The sequence below is a fragment of the Prionailurus viverrinus genome, chromosome E3, assembly GCF_022837055.1.
Source record: "Prionailurus viverrinus isolate Anna chromosome E3, UM_Priviv_1.0, whole genome shotgun sequence".
NCBI lineage: Eukaryota > Metazoa > Chordata > Mammalia > Carnivora > Felidae > Prionailurus > Prionailurus viverrinus.
The window spans coordinates 10,696,428-10,714,079 of NC_062576.1; the positions used below are offsets into that span (position 1 = coordinate 10,696,428).

General features: G+C 60.7%; 1 protein-coding gene across 12 annotated transcripts in view; it reads left to right on the plus strand.

The window, feature by feature from the left end:
* The first annotated feature begins 1,073 nt into the window (after positions 1–1,073).
* Positions 1,074–17,652, plus strand: part of ELN (elastin) — a 31,509-nt gene continuing 14,930 nt past the window's right edge. For 2 of the 12 annotated variants that reach the window (XM_047838653.1, XM_047838650.1), the window contains exons 1-15: positions 1,075–1,479; positions 7,207–7,257; positions 8,356–8,385; positions 8,874–8,906; positions 10,579–10,608; positions 12,520–12,615; positions 12,890–12,949; positions 13,033–13,107; positions 13,782–13,829; positions 14,777–14,848; positions 15,178–15,207; positions 15,643–15,714; positions 16,221–16,262; positions 16,673–16,732; positions 17,024–17,071. In XM_047838653.1, coding sequence (XP_047694609.1) covers positions 1,398–1,479; positions 7,207–7,257; positions 8,356–8,385; positions 8,874–8,906; positions 10,579–10,608; positions 12,520–12,615; positions 12,890–12,949; positions 13,033–13,107; positions 13,782–13,829; positions 14,777–14,848; positions 15,178–15,207; positions 15,643–15,714; positions 16,221–16,262; positions 16,673–16,732; positions 17,024–17,071 — 829 coding nt within the window. In that variant the 5' untranslated portion in view covers positions 1,075–1,397. Of the gene's footprint in view, positions 1,480–7,206; positions 7,258–8,355; positions 8,386–8,873; positions 8,907–10,578; positions 10,609–12,519; positions 12,616–12,889; positions 12,950–13,032; positions 13,108–13,781; positions 13,830–14,776; positions 14,849–15,177; positions 15,208–15,642; positions 15,715–16,220; positions 16,263–16,672; positions 16,733–17,023; positions 17,072–17,652 lie in introns of all 12 variants that reach the window. The other 10 variants (XM_047838647.1, XM_047838649.1, XM_047838658.1 and 7 more) reach the window with 9 other exon arrangements.

The following is a 17,652-nucleotide window of genomic DNA, read 5'->3' on the forward strand; positions in this document are numbered from 1 at the left end:
CCCGAGCTCCCAAATTTATCCCCCACTTTCAGAGGCTGGGGAGGCATGACCTACCCCACCCCAGAAAAATCCCCAAGGTCCTCATCCTGTGTCAGGCAGGCTGGGACCACCTGAGTCCTTCTGGAAATGCTGGTCGCGGCTGTTTTGGCGCAGGGCTGCCCCCTCCCGGCCACCAGAGGAATGTCAGCCCCCCGGGCGTTCTCCCCGGGGCCTGGGGAGAACAGGCAGTCTGGGGACTCTGAGTCTGGTCTGCATGCTAACAGCGCTCAGCGTTGAGACAGATAGGAGCTGGGTGATAAAAGGGGGGCTGGGCCACCTGTCAGTGTGGGTGAGGTCCCCAACTCCCCGGTCCCCCATAGAGCACCTGGGGACCCTGCCTGAACTTCACCAGACACCGTGGCCTACACAGGCCTGCGTGTGGGACTGTGACCTTGATCTGTGACGAATGGAATCCCTGTGGTGTGTCAGGATCCCCCACATGTCCCTCAGATGTCCCAGGGGACAACACCAGCATGGTCTTCGTTCCCGGGCGGCCAATCCCCTGGTGCAGCCCGTCTGCTCTCGCAGATACGGATCCCGGACCTGTGCAGCACCCCTTCCCCAGCGGCCAGGCAGGGGAGTGTGCCCTTACCCAATAAGAGTGGAGCCCTATAACGTGTCAGGGTCCTCCTTCCTTTCCCCAGATGCCCCAGGGGACAGCGATCTCACCTTCCAGGCCATTGTGCTCATGGCCCCTCAACCTCAGGAGACCTGGGCCCCAGGCCTCGGACCCCAGACCTGCCCAACACCCCACCTCCCCAGCTTTGGGCAGGGACCATCTCTGACCAGACCTGGGGGTGTTGAGGGGAGTCTGGAGGGCCAGGGTGGAGACAGAGGCGCGGGACAGCTGGCCTGTGTCCCCACACTGGGCCCGGGGCCCAGCCGGAGGGGCGGGGGCCTGGCCACTCGGGCCTCGGCTGGGGCCGGATTTTTGGCTGGGCTGCAGGGCCCTCCCTCCCGCTTCCTCTCCCGAGGGCTGTCCTGGCAGAGGCCCCCCTCGCACTTTCTGGCGGGAACAGGGCCAGCAGTGAGGGAACAGCTACAGAGGGAAAGCAGGAGAGAGATGAAGGAACTCTGTGTGTGTGTATGTGTGTGTGTGTGTGTGCGTGTGCGCGTGAGTGTGTTTTAAGGAAAAAAGCCCACAGTCCAGTCCAGTCAGACCCAGCCTGGGAGGCTTGTGAGCCGGGCCTTTCGTAATTGCCCCCCTCCCCGCGGCCCCCTCCCCCAGGCCTCCCCCTTCTCCCGCCCTCCCGCCCGCCCTCTCTCCCTCCCTCCTTCCCTCTCAGCCGACGAGGCAGCAATTACGCTTTGGGGATAAAACGAGGCGCAGAGAGCGGGCTGGGGCATTTCTCCCCGAGATGGCGGGTCTGAGAACTGCAGCCCTGCGGCCCGGAGTCCTCCTGCTCCTGCTGTCCATCGTCCACCCCTCGCAGCCTGGAGGTAGGCCTCACCCTGCCCCCCGGGGCTCGCCGGCAGCCCGAGGGCCTCCCGGCCAGGTGGCCGGACTGACAGACCAGAGGGCGCCCTTCATCCCGCCGTCCTCCAGGGGGTCCCTCAGCCACTGGATCCTCAGAACGGCCCCTCCCGGGAGCCAGCCCGTGCAGAGGAGGAACCTGTCACACAGACACCCCGAGACTCAGGATGGTCCCAACCGTGTCCAGGTTCTGCCGCTCCGATGGGGCTGAGGACCCCTGCTCTGTCCTGGGAGCTCCGCCAGTGTGGGGGGTGGGGGGGTGGAGGGGGTCTGGAGCACACGCTGGGGAAGGGCCGGTGGGGGGTCCCGGTGGGTGGTGGGGCACTGGTGGTTTGCACACCTGTGAACCCGGCGGGGTTGTGCACATGCCCTGAGGGCAGGGGACCTGGGTTGGGGGCCAGCTCAGCCGCGGTGAGCTGTGTGACCTCAACAGGTTCCTTGTCCCCTGGGAAGCCAGGACCCCCCTCTGAGGAAGGTCAGAGTCAAGTTGATTACGGGGCTGTGGGTTGGAAAGCCTCTGCTGTGGTCTGTCCCTGGTGAGGAGGGCTGGGACATCTGAGCATCTGTGTGTGTGTGTGTGTGTGTGTGTGTGTGTGTGTGTGTTGAGGTGGGGGTTGAAGGGTATGTGACAGTGCCTGTTAGCATGTGCAAAAGTCTGCCACCTGACAAGCATGTACACGTGGGAAATATGGTCTCCAGGTGTGGATTGGCACTGTGCATGTGACTCTGTGTGTGTGTGTGTGTGTGTGTGTGTGTGTGTGTGTGTGGTACAGAACACAAATGAGGATGAGGGAAGCTAGGGAAGGTATTCATCTGGCAGAGGGAGGGTGGCCAGTAGCAGAGGCTAGAGGGGACCTCGGAGCAGTCCTGTACGTGCTCTCTGTTAGGCCACAAGGGTGCCCTCTGTGGGGCCACTGCACACCTCGAAGGACCCTAGGAGTGGCTCCCAGGGCGCCCCCGAAGGTGCTTCTGGCCACAGGAAGAGAGGAGTGCAGACACTTGAGCCATGTGGTGGGGTGGCCTGGGTGGGGTCAGCTTTCCGTGGGAGTCCTCCCCGCCTTAGGAACCAGACCCTCAGTGGGGCCGGCGTCGGGGGGCACAGGATGGAACAGGGCCAGGCCAGAGGGCCGGAGTAAGGGGTTGGGGCTGCAGGAAATGTTTCCGTGACATTGACCAGCCAGACAGGACCCCAGAGAGCAGAGGCTTCCTGCACAGAGGTCAGCTCCCAGGCCCGGATTGGGGGGCGGGCAGGGGGGAACACGCACACCATCGGTTGGGCCCCACAGGGGGAGCGAGACAATCCCAGAGGACCAGCCACCCCAGCGCCGAGAGCAGCAGCTCTGGGCCCTCCTGAGCCTCCTCCCGGCTCCCGCAGGTGTGGCCCCCGCACACCCGTCTCTCCAGACAGTGCCACCAGCTATGCAGCGTGGCAATTAATCCCCTCAAAAACCCTAAGAGTTGAGCCTATGACCTTCTTTTACAAATAGGGAAATGGAAGCTCAGACAGCCAAAGGCAGCTCTGAGGGGGTTAACACCGGCCAAAGGGGGTTAACACCAGCCAGTTCTCTGCCAAAGAGTGACGGGTGGATGCAGGGCACCGGGCGACGCTTGGGAAAGCCCACGCCCGAGACTGAGTCCTCTAGAGTGGGCACACCCTAGAGCAGGTGCCCTCAGTGACACTACCAAGCCTCGACCGCCCTGCTTCTCTTCTTGCACATAAGTCTCAGCTCTGGCCCACGTGGTAGACCAGCTGGGTCCCGGGAAGGAGGACGTGAATCCATGCCATCTGTTGGGGGTTTTGCCCAGGGACTACCAAAATCTAAAGAGGTCGGGGTGTGGAAAGGGGTGTGGAAAGGGCTGTGCGTCTACACACACACACAGAACCGCCCTCCTGGCTCTCCTGGGGAGCCCAGCTTCCCCCCGCCCTCCATTGAGACGATATCACCCCCACGAGTTCCCCAGCCCCCAAAGAACCATACTGTCAGTGGAGGGGGCTCCTCAGAAAAACTGGTGGCAAGGGGTGTCTAGACCCACTCAGGATAGCTCCAAAGTAGCTTTGAGGACCAGCTGTCCCAAACCCCTATGCCATTTATAAAGGGAGAGAGAGAGAGAGAGAGGGAGGAATTAAATCAGACAGAGTTCTGTCTCCCAGGACCCAGAAATAATATCAGCCTTTTCTTTTTCTGATTTCGGAACTAAGGATGATTTAGTACAGGGCTTGTCAGCCCCTGGCTGAATATTAGACTTAACTGGGGAACTTTAAACAATTTGAATGCCAGGGTCCCACCCAAGAATTCCTGCTCTCTTTGGTCTGAGGAGGAAACTGGACGTGGAGGTTTTGTAAAAACTGTCCAGGTAACTCCGATGAGCCTCTGGGGCCAAGGACCTCCGGCTGAGCTAATCCTGCTCTCCGCATTTGCTGGGGCCAAGGCAGGAGGTCAGATGTGCCCAGGGGAGGGAGGGGACAGAGTCCCACACTAGAGGACGGATTGTTTTTGAAAAGCCCTTGGCAGGCTTTCTCCCTGCAAACAATAAACAGCTTCGTGCGGACTGATCTGCTCCCCTGCCAGCCCCCTGGACTTGGGCTTGGCAGAGCCCCTTGCCAAGGCCTGCTGGCCCCATGCTCATTCTGGAACAGCCTTCTCCACATCTCTGAACCTGAAGCCCGGGGGCCCAGGCAGAAGGCCCTGCGTGTGACTGGGGTCAGCTGTGGGTCCCCGGACAGGCGCCTCATCTCCCAGGCGCTTGATTTCCCTGGCTGCAAAATGAGGGAAAACATCCCTGCTGCATTTATCTCCTAGGCACAGTGGGAGGCGTCAGCCACGGAACATCTGCAAACATCAGATAAGGGGACTGTGGGGATGTGAATTGCTCAAACGATAGATCTTCGTATTCGGACGCACTCATTCGGGCTGATTGACGTTTATCATCAGTGCCCGGTTTTAAGGTTTAACTTTCCCTCTCGCTACTCACCCCCACGTTCTGTCTCCTGGGCACAGCAGGCGTGAGTGATGGAGGAAGCAGCTAGGGACGGGGCGGGGAAGGCCCGGAAGAGTCCCAGGAAATCCAGGAAGGCTTCATAGCAGAAGAGGCCTTTGAGTTAGACCCTGAAAGAAAGGTCAGCGTTTGAGGGGCTGACTGTGGATGAGAGATGAGCCTGGGCCCAGGGGGCCCTGAGAGGCAGAATTGGAGAGACGGAGGGGCAAATTCTATCTCAGCAGAAAGAAGACCTCTCTGCAGGTAGGGCTGACGGTGTCGGGAGGGGGTGACTTTCCTGTCACTGGAGGCGTGTGAGCAGAAGCCCGGGGGGGGGGGGGGGGGGGCGGGGGCGGGGGAGGGAGGGATGTTTGCGGAAGGAGTTTCCACCCAGGCCAAGAAGACTGTTACGATCTCGGAGAGTCTAGGATCCGGATTCTAAGACGCAAGAGACAAGTTCCACCCTGGGCTAGCCCGCGAAACAAGCCAAACCCACATAAAACAAGACAAGCATATGCTCCAAGCCAGCTGCTTTGGGCCAGCTGAGCAGTGAGAGCCACAGGCCCAGAGAAGGCAGGAAGGGAAGAATTTGAGCTCAGTCTTGGAGGAAGGGCAGGACTGGGGAGCAGAGAGGCATCCTGGCAGGAGGATGCGCTCTCGCCAAGGAGGTAAGAAGGAGGGTGACCAGCTGGAGCACGAAATGAGGCCACTGCCTTTTTGAAGGCCCCTGACCGACTCCTGTCGTCATCTGTTCTCACCTCCCCTGCACTTGCCCGGAGCGGGCAGGGCAGGGATCCTTCGCACCCCCCTGAACCTTCTCTATTTCCTCAGCTCAAAATGAGGGTCCAAATCTCTAGCCCCCTCCAGGCCATCGTGGTCCAGGCACAGAGCTTGGCACTGTTGGGATCTGAATCCTGGGGGTGGGGGACGGGGGAGAACTGGGGAGGGCCAGGAGGGCTGCAGGGAGATGAGCAGGCGCTGGGGAGAGAGGAGGCAGAGGATGGGGGAGGGAGCAGATCCTGGGCAGAGGAAGTAGGGGTTCAGCTGGGACGAGGTAGGGAGACTCCCGGGCTGGTTGGGGATGGAATAGGCTGGACTGAGACCCACAGGCAGCATCCTCCCCTCAACCTAATTCCCCCATGCTTTATTAAATACCTACTGCATACCTGGCCGCAGGCCAGGTACGGTGCAGCAAAGCAGAGACAAAGGCTGACCATCTTTTCCTTTTTTTTTTTTTTTTTTTGCAATTATTGTAGCCCAGAGCCAGGGCAGGACATGTCTCTTATTTGAACCACTTGACATTTGACAATTTGCAACAGCCTTGCAGGACAGAGGTTATCAGCCCCGCATTTCTTTAAAGGAAACTCGGGCTCAGAGGGGTTAAGTGACTGGCCCAAGGGCACAGAGACAGGAAGCAGTGGCACAGCCAGAGGCCAGATGGGTCTGTCCTGAGCCCCGAGCTCTGTCCGCCACTCCCCCCCCCCCCCCCCCCACGCTGCTCCTGCCCTCTGTCCTGGAGCTGGAGAGCAAAGAAGTAGGGAGAGAGGCACGGTCAGGAGGGAGAGACAGGGAGAGAAAGGGGAGGAGGGGGAGGGGTGTGGCTCTGGGGCTTCGGCACCGGATGACGGTGACCTGCTGGGCTGATGACGGTGACCTGCTGGAGGTGACTGGGCTGTGGGGCCAGCAAGCCCAGCGTGCAGCATCGTCAGGCCACGGAGGCCAGACGTCTGCCGTGAGGCCTCTGGACACACGACAGTGCTGCCCCACACTGTCCCCCGACCCCGCCCGCGCCCCTTTCAGCAGGGTGGTGCCGGGGCCCCGGCTGGGGCATCGGCCAGGCAGCTCACGAAGCTGGGGCCACTGTGGTGGTGGAGTCAGGGCCCGGTCTGCCCCCGGATCGTCTGTTGCCATGACCACGCTCGGGCCCGGTCTGGGGCCCAGCGCCACGGCGTTCCCCAGCGAGAGCTTCGCGGGTCCGTGGGGAGTGAACTCGTGATCTCGGCTGGGCAGACAGCCCCTGGCCTGGCCGGTGAATTAACTTTTCCTTAGGAAACTATTCACTTTGCTCATTCATGGTGTCCCCCTCTGGGCCCCGGCGCCTCCCAAGACAGCCTGGTGTCAGACGGCCAGAACCCCACCCAGCCGTCGCTGCCCAGTGGCTGAGGACGCTGACCTCACGCCATCCTATCAGTGTGGGAATGGCTACATTTTTGCTAGCAGCAGCCACATCTCCTTAGGGCTCACTGTCGTAGCCCAGCCTGCCCTCCCACAGCTCTGGGCCCTGCTCAAGCTGCTTACGGCTGGAGAGGGTTGACCGCCCAGCAGAAGGCGGACAGCCCCCAGCCCCGGGGCCGGACCCTCTCTGGGGGCGGAGGGGAGAAGAAGCAGGTAACACCGTGCAAAACACCGTGCTCAGAGGGAAGGCCTGGGTTTAAGCCCAGACTCCACTCTTCCCAGCTGTGTGTCCCTGGGCACACCTCTTAACCTCTCTGAGCCCGATTTCACATCTGTTAAAATGAAAATCGTAATCTCTGCCCTTCCAACCTCACGGGGGCCATTCTGAGAAGCATGAATGAGAAAATGCTTTGTAAACATAAATTGCTTCGGCCAGCGTATCTTTCTTTGTAGATGTGCAGCATCATCATTATCATCTGCATTATTGTTACTGTGCTTTTATTGGTTCTGGCTGATGGAGGGTTCTACCTACTCACTTCCAGGGGTCCCAGGGGCTGTTCCCGGTGGAGTTCCCGGAGGCGTCTACTACCCAGGTAACGTACAGGAAACTTCCGTGCGCTCGGGGAAGGCAGGTCCTGATTTAGTTCGTAAGAAACGCACGGTGTGACAATGTGGAAGGGGAGACATTGGCACGCCTACCAAAGTGGACCCACAAGCCCCTCCTACTTTCAAAAGCAGTCCGCGTGACACTTTCACAAGCACTCAGAGCATAAATTTTCTGAAAGTTGAAAGACGATGCTTGCGAGGCTGTAGGAAAGTGGGCGCCTTCAGGCACCCCTGCCTTTCAAACCCTTAACCCCGGTCTTGGGAATCCACACAAAGGAAATAACTGAAAAGCAGAGAGAGATCCCGAAGAAGGTCCATCGGAGGGTTATTTGCAAAGACGTAAAACCATAAGCCCACCCTGACTGAAGGGAGTGATCAAGGACACTCTGAAATAACACCCAGCTACTCAAAAGTATGAGTGCACTACCTGCGCAACCGTATGGCGAAATGTTCTTCAAGTGCAAACAACAGAAAAGCAGCGTAGGGGACTGGGAACGCCCCCAAAAGATAATGAGCAGAATGTGTCGCAGCTGTGGCACGGGGTGGGGGGGTGAGGGGGCGCGTTTTCTTTGAATGTGGAAAAAGGCATCATGCTTTAAAGTAGATTGAAAAACCGAAGGTAACGCTTTCAATACTGAAAAAGTAATTTGAGAGGCGCTTCTGGGAGGTGCACGCCTGGAAAAGAGAGGTGCCCGGAAAGGATGGGGAAGCCCGGTACCCTTCCCCTACACCTTGGCCTCTTCCATCTCACTGTTCCTGGGTTATGTCCTTTTATAATAAACTAGAGATCTAGTGGGAAAAAAGAAAAAAAGCAGTTGAGTGTTCAGAACTGATATGAAGGTGAGGGCAGCCTCGGACACTCCCAGACACTGGCGGGCACCAGGCTGTTGGCCCAGTGGGGAACTGAGGCTCACGGAGCTTAAGGCTGGCCCGGCATCATGCGGCTAGGCAGCGAGGAACTTGACTGTGGGTCAGTGGGCAGCTTTCTGGCTGGCTAAAAAGAGAGCGCTCCATGAGTGAGAATGCCGTTGGCATTCTGATGGTTCATTCTCTCTCTCTCTCTCTCTCTCTCTCTCTCAACGCAGGGGCTGGTCTCGGAGGTCTGGGAGGAGGAGGTAAGCTCAGAAACCAAACTTGGTTCTCACTGATGGGGTCTGGCTGTGACTCTGGCCCAACCAGGTCCCCATGCCCCAGAACCCCAGGAGGCCTCAGCATCAAGGGCCCCTCAGTTTATGGACGGAGTGTCCAGTGTTGGGGGAGAGAGCCCACCAGCCTCCCGGGCCCCTCCCCTGCCCTCTTTCCTGTTTCTTTTGATCTTCCGTAACTCCCCTGCAAGGCCTACCGGGTGGGTATCACCTTTCCCTTCTGGGGCTGAGAAACTGAGTCTGAGAGAGGGTACGCCATGAATCCGGTCAGCTTTGTACCCGCACATCCAGACACCGGGCTCCCAGCAGCTCCCTGTCCAAAGGGTGGGGGGACCATCCCCTGACAGCCCCCTTCTAGAACCCGGGGAATGAGAAGCCCCAGTGCCCCGGGGAAGATAAACAGTAGATAAATGGTGGCGTGGGACTCTCTATACATTATCACCTCTTTCCCTCTGCAGCTCTGGGGCCAGGAGGCAAACCACCCAAGCCAGGTAAGACCCGAGGCCTCGGGGCATGGCGAGAGGGCTGGGAGCATGGGAGGGGAGGGCCCACAGAGTGGTGGACCCAGTGAGGAGGGAGGGAGATAAGCAGGCTGGGGCCAGACCCCCGGGCTTCTAAGGAGCAGGCGGCTGGCGGCCGCTCGAGGTCTCCCCCCTGTGAGGAGTGCCTCGCATCTACCCTGCAAAACGCCTGTGTGCCCAGCTGCCTGGAGAGTCCCCTGGGCACAGGGTCCCAGAAACAGCCCCAGGGGCAAAGGTAGGGACTGACGTTCCAGGGGCCACCAAACCTGTGAATGTCAGTCTGGCGCTCAGACACAGACGGTAGGCTCCAGACTCCATCTAGATGGTCCCCTGACCCCAGACGGAGCTTTTTCTAACGCCAGGCCAAGACCCTAGACATTTCTGACCTCCGTGACAATCGGAGTCCTTATCTGACCACAGGCTGAACCCTGACCCGAGACCGAGGTCTGGGCTTAACCCCAGACTGAACCCCGACCCTAAGCCCCAGATGAGCTCCCTTCCCGACCAGGCCCCTTCCGGCAGTGTCTAGACCTTGGAGGTTTCCAGTAAGAGGATCTGGTTAGATCTGTCCAGGCCTTGCCCGTGGGGCCCGGATCTGCCACTGAGGTCCGCCATCAGCTCAAACAACACACCCCCAGGAAAGGGGGACGGAGGGTCCCTCCGGGAAGCCCTTAGACAAGCAGCAGGTGGAGGAAGCGGTGTCTCAGTCCAGATTTATGGCGCCGTCGGCATGAGATTCTCCACATGTGGCCTTGGCGCCCCCGGCTCCGCGTCTCCCTGGCTCTGAAGCCGGAGGCTCCGGGACAGTTTGGATGTCCAACGACTCTTACGAAATCCTGATGCTCAATGATCCAAGCGCAAATGAATCTACGGGACCCAGATCCCTCTTCCCTGCAAGCCCATCTGGGTTGTGAAATTCCAGGGCCGGGCCAGGCAAGAGAGAGGCAGGACAGCAGGAATCTTGGGCAAGGGGTGTCCTGGGGTCTAGAAGGGTCTGCGAGTCCGGGAGACTTTGTGCTTCACTGCTTATCCGGCCAGAACCCGTGTCCTGTCTCCCTTGGAGGGGCGACCCTCACAGGGTCTCCGGTGGCGGAGAGGACACAAAGGCGTGGACGCAGGACTTGGCTCAGCCCGGAAAACCCAAGCAGTGGGGGTCGTGACAGCAAAGCTGGAGGGGCATGGGGGATGGGCTGACCCCAGTGTCAGCACAACCAGAGGGAAGACAGGGGGGACTGCATACAGGGTCCCATAATGGATGGGCGCTGGAGTGAGGCATGGATGAGACTTAGTGGGGACTCTGAAAGAACTTCCAGCTCAGGGCAAAGGAGTAAGACCAAAAGGGGAGTCAGGATATCTCCCTCTGACTAGAAGGGGCTGGGGGACACCCACTGGGTGCCCTGGCAGGTTGCACACACTAGGTGCTTTCTGCTCACCAGCCCACTGGCCCCAGGAAGGTCGGGGACACACTGGCCATTCTATAGTCTCCGAGAGGTGAGGTGACTTGCTTCCTCACACACAGAGTAGGTGGGGGCAGCAGAATTTGAGGCCGGGGCTCTTGGACTCTGGAAGAGACAGGGTTGGGCCGGCCAGGCCCCTTGGCTCCCGGCTACGGTCAGTTCCTCACCAATTTCCTCCTTTCCAGGGGCCGGACTCCTGGGGGCGTTTGGACCAGGTGAGTCTACAGGAAGGAGGGCCAGCAGGGGTGGGGCTGGTCGTGCTGAGGTGGCCCTGGGATCAGGCAGCTGGCGGGGGAGCCTGGGAAAAGGACAGATGGCTGCCCAGAGGTTGCCAGGCCACCCTCACAGGCCCCAGCTCCTTCCCACTTCCTGTTGGGTCCCCATCTTCTCTTCCCAGCCCTTCTGTGGTCAGGAAAAGCCTGAGCGTGTTCCCTGCCCTATTGGAGCTCAGGAAACGGGCCCAGCTTGAGAGAAGCCCCTGACAGCCCTGGGGAGGGGCAGGGCCTGCAGTCCTGGGAAGTGAACCCAGAACACCCCAGGCCCGCCCTGACCCACACCGCACCTGCCCGGAAGGGAGCGGGGCCGCAGTTAGAGACCCACCTTACAGAGGGGCCGGCTGCGTCTCAGGAACGGTCAGCTCACACAAGGAGGAGATGGGGGAAAGGGGAGACCACACCCCATGAAAGCCAGGTAGACCCTCCGGGGCTCAGCAGCCCCCCATGTCTGGGGTCTGTCCCCAGAGAAGGCTGCCCCTGGGCTCAGGATAGCCAAGACTGGAGCTTGCAGGAAAGATTCTCACAGAATTGGAAACAAACCTGGCACGGTTGTGAACTCCAACCTGATTGCCCATCGGTCCTGGCCAAAGCCATGGAATGTCTCCTGGAGGGGGAGAAGGAGCAATTGGGCCCAGATGTGGGAAGGAGAGAGCCAAAGGGACCCATTCGGCTTCTCATAAACATTTTAGCATCCGTCTACAAGCGAGGAGGCTCCTGGACAGCAGGGGCGGCTGGATGGACAGATATACAGATGGTGGGAGACAGAAGGGGTTCCAGATACAGGGCAGGAAGATTGGGCTGAGCCAGGGGACTCCCTGCAAGGAAGCAGTACAGGCCTGGGGTCGGGGGCTGATGGCAGGAACAGAGCAGGGCCTGGCCCCGGGGCGGGGGGGGGGGGGGTCCTGCTAGCAGACTGCTCAGCCCCAGCCCCCCTGGCCCAAAAGCCCGGCTGGGTGCTCCTTTATCTGGCAGACCTTTTAGGGGAAGCACGGTGTGGCTTAGGGGTGTTATGGGGGGGGTCAGTACAATCGTGCCTACATGGCACACAGTAGCTGGTCACTGAATGGTAGCTGCCATTTTATCAGGATTGGTCCCCAAGTCCCAACGCTTGGTACTTGCCATGGGGGACCTGTCATAAGCCCTGCTTGGGTCCAGCTTAGGGGCCTGAGCACCCCACACTGACCACAGCACTGCCTGGTTCCCGATCACCCTCCACGAGACCCTTCCCACGCCGGGCCCGGGAATGATGCCCGCACACCAGCCTCTCCTCTCCTCACCTCGCTCTGTCTCCTTCTCCCCCTGCAGGGGCTGGTGGGCTTGCAGGAGCTGGCCCCGGGGCAAGTGAGCGTTGACATCCAGGCAGTGTGCGCACCTGGGGGCCAGAGCCAAGCCCAGGGCATCTGTTCGGCATGGAGGGCTGTTGGGGTCCAGGGATGCAGGCCAGGCCTATCCTGGGTGCCAGCATGGGGGGGAGGGTGAGACCACCTGTGCTGAGCGTCTGTCCAGGGCACGAGTGGGTCACAGCTGGGTGCTGGGTGAGAGCAGGACAGAAGCCCCAGGGGCCAATGGAGCCCAGAGGAGTCGTTCAAGTCGGAAGGGCTCCAGGAAGGCTTTCTGGAGGAGGGGAGGATGGCGGTTTGACCCAAAAAGATCACCATAATATCGCAAGGCTGAGCAGAGCAGCCTGGGCATATGTTGTTCTCCGACGCCGAACCTGGTCCTGGCCCAGGGGCCACCGCTTGGTGTGAAAGTCCTGCAGAGAGCCGAAAAACCTCCTGAAATGTGCCTCCCAGGAGGGACAGGGCCCGGTGGGCTGGGGCTCAGGGCCTCACCAGGTCCTCCCCTCGGCAGGGCTCGGGGCCTTTCCTGCAGGCACCTACCCGGGGGCTCTGGTGCCCGGCGGAGTGGCAGGTGCTGCTGCGGCCTATAAAGCAGCTGCCAAGGCTGGTGAGTGTCACTCCTGGGGACGCGCCTTAGGCCCTCTGGCCTCTGTGGGCTCACAACTTTGCAAAGCACCTTTCCTGGAAGGCAGGCGGGAGGGCGGAATTCTCACCTCCAATCCACTGGGGCTTGGGGAGGCAGCCGGCTGTGCCCAAGTCCCCAAGTGAGGCGGAGGCAGGGCCAGACCGTAATGGGGGGCGTTCCGCTGGCAGCCCGGGGGCCTCCCGCGTCCCACTATTCCTTGCATGACCCCTTGCCTCCCCCTGTCCCGGCTCCGTAGGTGCTGGGCTTGGCGGCGTCGGTGGCATCGGCGGGGTCGGCGGCTTAGGAGTGTCTACAGGTATGGCGGTGAGCCCTGAGTCGGCCAGGTGAGGGCTGCAGGCCTGGGGGGAGCCCACTGTGATGCGGCCCGTCCCATGCCAGGTGCAGTGGTGCCTCAGCCCGGAGCCGGAGTCGGAGTCGGAGTCGGAGTCGGAGGGAAGCCTGGGAAAGTGCCCGGTCAGTGTGCTGTCCCCGGGGGGGCAGAGGGCGGGGAGGGCAGAGGCCCCCACCTGCACACCGCACAGGAAGGGCCGCAGTAGGTGGGGAAACCAGCTAGGCCCGCGTCTGGTGCCTCGTCTGAAGCCTGGGAGACGGGCCCTGGCCCGCCTTCCGGGCCGTTCTTCCAGCTCTTAGAGCAGGAGACCTCAGAGACAGGCTCTGTGGCAGGCATTCAGATGACAGCTGGGGCACCGGGGCTCAGGAGGGACAGTCAGCTCAGAAGGGCCTGTCACGGCAGAGCAGGGCTGAGCCCCAGGCACTCGGACTCCCCATCTGGTGCTCATTCCTCTGCCCCAAGCCCTTGAGGAAGTGACTTCAGGTTGAACAAAAGGCTGCCTGAGTCCACACAGCAGGGAGGGAACATCTGGAAGCTGTTAGCCCAGAGGTGGGCTGAGACGGCCATGTAAACAGGCTCCAGGAGACAAGATGAATCCACACGCAGAAGGGTTTGCGGATGATTTCCGAAACTCGTGGGAGAGCTGCGGCCACTGCACATGTGTCCCTGGCTATGCCCTCTGGGCCCTGGGAGGCCGGCCCCGGAGCCCCGGAGCCGCTTGGGAGAGGAGGAGCGGGGAGGGGTCCCCAGAGGCCAGGCTGCTGCTCATGGCCCAAACCTTCCCTTCTGGCCGCAGGTGTGGGCCTGCCAGGTGTCTACCCAGGTGGAGTGCTCCCAGGCACAGGTGAGGGCAAGAAGAAGAAAGGGACCCTAGAGCAAGGAGAGCAGCCTCTGGCAGCTTCCCAGGTGGCCCGTCACCTCCCCACAAGCCAGGGCCACCGGCTGGGCCCTGACCAGCCCTGTCTCCCTAAGCGTCAAAGCTCAGGCCTGGCCATCTTTCCCCACAAAGTCTGGTTGGCGTCACACACACCCCCCCACCCCGCCCCAAACCCTGACCCTCAGCCCAAACCCAGACCCTCGTCACAGCCCGAGAAGGGCCCCCCGAGGACACACCAACTCCCAGTGTGGCCAGCTGTTTCCCAAAAGCTGTGAGTCACCAGGGGGCCCGCCCAGCACATCCGCCCCGCCGGAGACCCCTCAGAGCTGCCCTCTCGCCCTCCTTTCCCTGCCAGGGCCTGGCCACCCCACCCAACATGTGACCTCCTGAATTCCCCCAAAAGCCCAAATTCAGCCTGCTCGGAGGGATTTGCTGACAGAATGGCCCTCCCCCTGTCCCTCCGGCTGAGGTGGCCCAGCCCCAGTGGAGACATGAGTGGTAGAACCACCAGATGCTGGCAAACAGAGAGTTCCCAGCCACGGCAGATGGCCACTTCCTGTTTGGTGTGGCCGCACCTCCAGCGAGAGCCCCCGAGGGGCGCAGGCTTGCTGCCTCGAGCAGGGTTTAACTGTCTGCCTTCTCTGGGGACGATGTGCCGCTTGGCTGGAAATTAACTCCAATAACTGAGGCGCGGGCTCAAGAGGCTAGGAAATGGGGTGCAAACTCAGGTCTTCTGACCTTGGGTCAGACGGGGAAGGAGAGTCACCACCCCACGCGCCCCTATCACCACCTGAGCCATGCCTGTCGCTGACAGTCAGCACAGAAGGTCAGCTGTGTGACCCGAGGGAGGTGTGGGTGTCTGCGAGGCCTGCCTTCCCACCCTCACCGCCAGCTCCCTCCCTTTGCCCCCATAGGAGCTCGGTTCCCGGGTGTGGGGGTGCTCCCCGGGGTTCCCACCGGAACAGGAGTCAAGGCCAAGACCCCAGGTATGCGGCCAGCGGTCTGGGAGCCCATGGTGGGAATCTCCACCCACCCTCAGGCCTCTCCGGCCAGGAGTGGGGGTGGGGAGGGGGACCCTGGGCTCAGGGCCCTCTGGACGGGCACCTCCTGGGCTCCAGTCCTGGTACAACTGGCCAAGATGGGTAGCACCCCTCTCAGAAATCCCACAGTGCGTGTGAGGGCAGCCTGGGCCGGGGGATCTGGGCAGAACTGGCCGTGATCTGGTCAGCCCACCCCTCAGTGCCTCCTGGCCCCGGTTACTGGTCCCCATGGCGGCAGGGCCCCAGTGACGGCTCCTTGTCATTGGTCGTTGCAGGCGGAGGCGGAGCTTTTGCTGGAATCCCAGGTGAGGCCAAACTGGGTGTCCCCGGGTGGGCGGGCAGGCCAGCAGAGGAGCCAGCCAGGCAGGGAGGGGCGGGGCCACCCAGAATCCCCTGGGGCCTGTCCACTTTCCCTCAGGCCTCCTGCCCCAGGCCTCCGACGGACTTCAGCACAGCACGTTGCTCCCCCCACCCAACCCCTCCGTCCAAGCAGCAGCCAGATGAGCCCAGAAACCCCACCAGCCTGTGCCAAATGCTGTGAGAGCTGCAGGCCCCAACTCATGGCTCGAGCCCCAGGAGGGAGAGCGCCCGGCAGTTTCCCGGGAGGAAGTGACCCAGCACTGAGCCGACCACTGATCAGCTGCTCCCACGGAGCAGAAAGTCAAGTGTGAGGCTGAGGGCTGAGCAGGCCTGCTGGCCCACATTGCTGGAACCTGAGTCTGCTCTCCTTGTTCCCACAGGAGTTGGACCCTTTGGGGGCCAGCAGCCTGGAGTCCCACTGGGGTACCCCATCAAGGCTCCCAAGCTGCCAGGTAAGTCAGAAGGACGATTCAAGAGGTGCCACTCACTGGGCCTCACTCACATGCACACATATGTTTACACACGTGCACATGTGGGCACAGGTACAGAGACCCATAGCCCTGATGGGAAGTGATCTGTGTTGATGGAAAGAAACACCCTTCGATGGAAAGACCCCTCCGATGTCAGCCCCCACCCCCGCAATCAGCTCAGACAATGAGATGGTTCCTGTTGGGAGGTTAATAATCAGGAAGATACTAGGATTCTAAGGCCATGGCAGGCCCTGGATTTGTGGGGGGAGCGCTGTTCCATCATCCCCTGGAGCAGGGATCCCTTTCCCTCCTCCACCGAGGGCATCTGCACTCCCGAGAGCCTCTGTGCGCAGCGCAGGACCTTTGGTGCGCGTAGGGAGGTCTCAGGCCTCAGTACCTGTGGGGGTAGGTCCGTCTACCCAGGCAGTGGGGGCCCAGCACAGGACTGCCATGGAGCAGCCCCTAAGCCCACCCTGCCCTCTCTTCAGGTGGCTACGGACTGCCCTACAGCACTGGGAAACTGCCCTATGGTGAGTAAGACCCTCCTAAACGGATGGGCTTCTAGTGCTTTCCAGCTGCAGGGTCTTAGCAAGGACCTATTCCACTAGGAGAGCAGCCACCTGGGGATGGAACAAAGTCTTGGAAAGGGAATTCCCTAACAAGGGAACACAGATCTTGGACTCAGGCAGCCTGGTTCTCAATTCTGGTCCTCACACTTAGCCCCAGGCCTTGGGTAAACCAGTTTCTTCTCTGAGCCTCAGTATGTTCATCTGTAAAACGGGAAGAAGCATCCCACACGCATTTGAATCTGTTTTAACTCTGGCTGGGAGTGATAGGGTGGAGACTCCGGGCAGCCTGACCCCTGAAGGGCAGGGCAGGGCAGGGAGGGCAGCCACAGTGAGATCTGTACAGACGCCCACTGAGCCTCTCTGTTTCACAGGCTATGGGCCAGGAGGAGTGGCTGGTGCTGCAGGCAAGGCTGGGTACCCAACAGGGACAGGTAAGGAACCTCACCCAACTGTCAGCTCAAGGGGCACTAGTCACCCAGGCTCCGGAGCCGCAGGGCTGGCCAGGGTCTCTCGAGAATGCAGGCCAGCCCACCGTGCATCCAGACCCCAGTCTGAGCCTGGAGAAGATTCTCAGGTGGGGGCAGTTCCGTCAGCCTCTGCTTGCTGTGAAGTCCCTCACCCACACGCACACATGAAAGGATCGGCTCTCGTGGGGCTGGAACAGGTGGGCTCAGAGACACAGGAGCAGTTTTCAGAGTCTCTCTCTCCTTCCCCCTCCCTAGGGGTCGGCCCCCAGGCTGCAGCAGCGGCAGCTAAAGCAGCTAAGTACGGTGAGTGCCCCTGCCAGCCCCCAGCCCTCCAGCCCTCCAGCCCCCCGGCCCTATTATCACTGGGAGCCTGCCTCACAGAGAACAAACAAAGGCAGCCTCTGACCCCACCATTTATCCAGTGTTTTCAATATCATCCATTCTCCCATCCATCCATCCATCCATCCATCCATCAATCCTTCCTTCTTTCCATCACTCCGTCCTTCCATCTATCCATTCCTCTTTCCATCCCTTCATCCATCCATTATCCATTCATCCCTCCTTCCATCTACCCATTCCTCCTCCCATCCACCCATCAATCCTTCCTTCTTTCCATCCCTTCATCCATCCACCCATCCATCCATCCCCCATCTGTCTCCCCTCCATTCCTCACTCCATCCCTCCCTCCTTCATCTATCCATCCCTCCCTCTCTCCACCAATCCCTTCCTTCTCCCATCTCTCCATCCTGCATCTCTCCATCCATCCGTCCACCCATCCGTCCATCCCTCCCTCTCCCCTTCTCTCCCTCCCTCCATCTATTTCAGAGACCAGGGTCAACTAAGAGCCCTGCTGGAAAATGCAGGCACTGTGGTGGGAGTCAAGA